The sequence below is a fragment of the Merops nubicus genome, unplaced genomic scaffold (genome assembly GCF_000691845.1).
Source record: "Merops nubicus isolate BGI_N331 unplaced genomic scaffold, ASM69184v1 scaffold42273, whole genome shotgun sequence".
Lineage (NCBI taxonomy): Eukaryota > Metazoa > Chordata > Aves > Coraciiformes > Meropidae > Merops > Merops nubicus.
This window is the reverse complement of record NW_008599001.1, coordinates 1-3,477: the sequence shown is the minus strand read 5'-3', so window position 1 is coordinate 3,477 and position 3,477 is coordinate 1. Positions and strand designations below refer to the sequence as shown.

Here is a 3,477-nt window from a genome sequence, read left to right as displayed (position 1 = left end):
GGTGCCGGAGGCTGGGCAAGCGGCGGTGGGCACGCAGAGGTAGTTGCTGGGTGAGAAAGGCACAGTGGAGGATGGGCACAGGCAGTATCCCAGACCCCGCTGCCTGCTGCTGTCACCAACAGCCCTGAGCTCCCAGTGGGCTTCCCTGGGTCCAGGCTGTGCGTCCGATTCCCCAGAATTCAGGAGGTGGCAGAAGCGCCCAGCCGAAAAGGCAAGAGACGTATGTGACTGGCAGGAGAGATATTCTGCTGGAGCCCGGCGCCAGGATAAAAATACCCAGCCCGTCACAGCCAGCGGAGGGAATTAGAGTGGAATAACCCGCCCGCCGCCGTCAGGGAAGGCTGCGGCAGCAGACGGTCGAGGCAGGCGGAGAATGAGTTGATGCCGGCGCCCGGGGAGAAGGGCAGATGGCCCTGAGGACCCATCTGTGGGACCTTCCGGGGGTGGGAGTCTCAGGGCGAGCCCCCAAGGGGGGTTACCCGATGCAGCTGGGGCGAAAGCATCTTCTTGCCTCTCCACTGCTGATGGCATCTTTTTGCAAGGCGGTGAGCAGCATCCCCCCGGCTGGCTCTCGGGCATCACTGCAAGGTGCAGGCTGTGCCAGCGGGCACAGAGGGCACTCATTTGGCTGCTCACACCAGCCTGGCTGGGCTCCCAGGCAGGGACGACCCCAGCCTGGGGGCAAGGAGGGCATGCAAGGTGGAGTACAGCTGGGCAGGAACATCCCCACGGCTGTGAGAGCTGGGGGGATGTTCCTTGCTGCAGCACTGCAGCCATGGAGGGGCCGCTTCCCTAGGCCCTTTGATGTGGACAAGAGGGGACAGAAACGGGGACTCACTGCTCCGGACGGGCTCCGCCAGTGCCTCTTTGCTCATGGACTGCGCCTCCCGCATCTGCCAGGGGAAAAGGACCGTTTTCCAGCCTGCAACCCCAACCCTGGCACGCTCCAGATCCGCCCCCCGAGGCAGCCATACCTTCAGTTGATCTTTCAGGTACTCAGCTCGGGCCATCAGGGTCTGGATCTGGTGGAGAGAGAGAGGACAGTCCCTTCAAAGCCACACCAGCGGGGACACGCCGCTGCCCCACGGCTGGCACTCACCTCAGCGTGCAGCAGCTCCCGTCGCCGCCCTGCAGGCTCCGCTGCGGAGGGAAGAGGGCTCAGCCCCAGGGGCAGGATCCACCCCTGCCCCGCAGCACCCACCTGGGTCTCAACTCACCGGCCAGGACAAGCAGCAGCTCCCCCAGGCTCTGCTGGTAGAGCTCCAGGGTATCTCTGTCATCTTTGCCTTCCTCCTCCTACAACAGACCCCAGGCCCAGGTTGCAGCTGGGGACAGACCCCAGGCTCCCTCTCCAGCTGGGTTTGCTCTTTCTGCTTCCACTCAAGGGGAGCAGGGACCCCCCACTCCACCACTCACCTTAGCAATGGCGGCAGAAGCCATTTCCAGCGCGGCGCAGAGCCGAGGCTTGTCCTTGGACATCTCTGCAAGGGGACACTGGATTGATGAGCACGCTGGGGGGGCACATTTCACCCCCATACCGCACCAGGATCCCCCTCTTCCTGCTCCAGCAATGCCATGGCGGATCCCCAAAATGCTCTACCTTTGAGGAGCTCTCTGGCCGGGTTCCCCTGCTGCAGGAGGCTCTTGCTGCTGGTGGTGACCAAGGCCTTCAGCTCCTCAGCTCGGGAGATATACTGGCCCACCTGCCCGCAGCATGAGAGGTATGAGGGTTCCCCCTCCACGAGGGACAGAGGATAGGTGATCATCTTACCAAGCTAAGCTGAGGAGATGCACTTACCCCGGGTGTTTTTGGCTCACCTTGGCTCGGATGGCTTCTTTCCGGTGAGCATCGCTCTCATCTGGCAGGAGGAAAGCAAACTAGTACTGGGGTGGGTGGGCGGCAAACTGGCCTCCCCTAGGGTGCTACCCCCCCTACAAATGCACCCAGCACCCCTCAGGTCCACACAGCCCCCAGAGATGGACTGTGGACTCACAGTGCAGAGCTGGCACAAAATACTCCAGGGCTTTGCAGTAGAGGGAGAGGGCAGCTGAGGAGTCCCCCTCCTTATCCTTCTTCACCGCTTCCACCACCAGATCGGTCTGGGGGAGAAAAAGGGGGGCTCAGCGCTCGGCTCCTCCGCGTCCCCAGGGACCAGCACCCAGTGCCCTGCTCACCGCCTTGCGGAGGCTCTCGGGGCCAGGGATGTGCTCCATATCCACGAAGGGGTGGGCAAAGAAGCCCTCAAAGGAGATGCGCTTCGAAGGGTCCCTCTCCAAGAGCTGTCCTAAGAGATCCCGGCACTCGGCAGAGAGCAGGGGCCGGCTGGGCAGCTAGCAGGGGAAGGGGGCTGAGACAACCAGCCCCATCCCAATCCTGGCCCAGGGATAGGCTGCAAAAGAACCCATCCCATCCCATCCCATCCCATCCCATCCCGTGTTACCTCAACAGCCCGGTCACTGCGGATCTTCTCCTCCAGCTCGGTGAAGGAGCGGGAGGCAAAGGGCGGCTTCCCAAAAAGTGCTTCTGTGGGGGCGAAAAGAGAGAGACGGGAGGAGGTGGAGAAGGGGGAAACCAGCCCTGAGCCAAGCCCTGGGGAGGGATAACAGCAAAAGCCCACCATAAAGGATGACGCCCACCGACCACAGGTCCACGCGGGCATCATACTGCTGCCGACACACCATCTCGGGGGCCATGTAGAGCGGGGAGCCCCGCAGAACGTGCTTCTCGTCCCACGGTGACATGTACTGTGCAAACCCAAAATCTGCGGGGCAGAGGGCGAGGAGAGCTTGTGGCGTGGCAGGGGAGAAGGAATTCCCACCCCCGGCCCCACCCTGGAGACCTGCCCTGACCTGCCAGCTTCAGCTGGGGGTTCTCTGGGGCGCTGAGGAGGATGTTCTGCGGCTTGAGGTCCAGGTGGGAGATGTTGCGGTCGTGGAGGAACTTCAGGGCGCAGGCTGAGCGAGCAGATGGGCATGCAACGGCGGTATACCACGACAGCCATGCCCCCCAAATCCCCGAGCGAGGTGCCCTTACCGAGCTGCTGCAGGAAGATGCGTGTCACCTTCTCGGGGAGGATCCTGCGCAGGCGGATGAAGCGGGAGAGGTCCCCCCCAGCGCAGAACTCCATGATCAGGTAGATGTGGTCGCTGTCCCACTGCCGGGCAAGAGGACTCTGTCATGTTACTCCCGCTGCTGCGTGTGCCACCCACACAAGATCTGCCTGAACTGGTTCACCCAGTTGCTGGCACAGAGCCCCACAGTTACACTCCTGGGGAGTCAGGATGGACCCTTGGACCTGAGCCTGTGCTGGCTCAGTGTCCCCCCCTGAAATGGCCCCCAGCCCCACCTGGAAGTCCTTGAGCTCCACAATGTGTGGATGGCGGATGGTCTTCAGGATCTCGATCTCTGTCAGCAGGTTCTCCACCGAGGCCCGGTTGAGGCTCCTCTTGCTCACGCACTTGATGGCCACCACCTCA

At 62.7% G+C, this 3,477-nt stretch overlaps 1 protein-coding gene across 1 annotated transcript; it reads right to left on the bottom strand.

Moving 5' to 3' along the window:
- Positions 1-284: 284 nt before the first annotated feature.
- Positions 285-3,473, bottom strand: ULK3 (unc-51 like kinase 3; the record flags this gene model as incomplete). The annotated part of the gene is made up of 15 exons (XM_008937236.1): positions 285-451; positions 839-893; positions 975-1,022; positions 1,100-1,140; positions 1,218-1,296; positions 1,417-1,481; positions 1,601-1,703; positions 1,819-1,859; positions 1,995-2,100; positions 2,176-2,331; positions 2,442-2,524; positions 2,619-2,762; positions 2,851-2,955; positions 3,035-3,155; positions 3,348-3,473. Coding segments are annotated over 15 exons (1,440 nt in total), but the record flags the coding sequence as incomplete, so codon positions are not given.
- Positions 3,474-3,477: the final 4 nt, after the last annotated feature.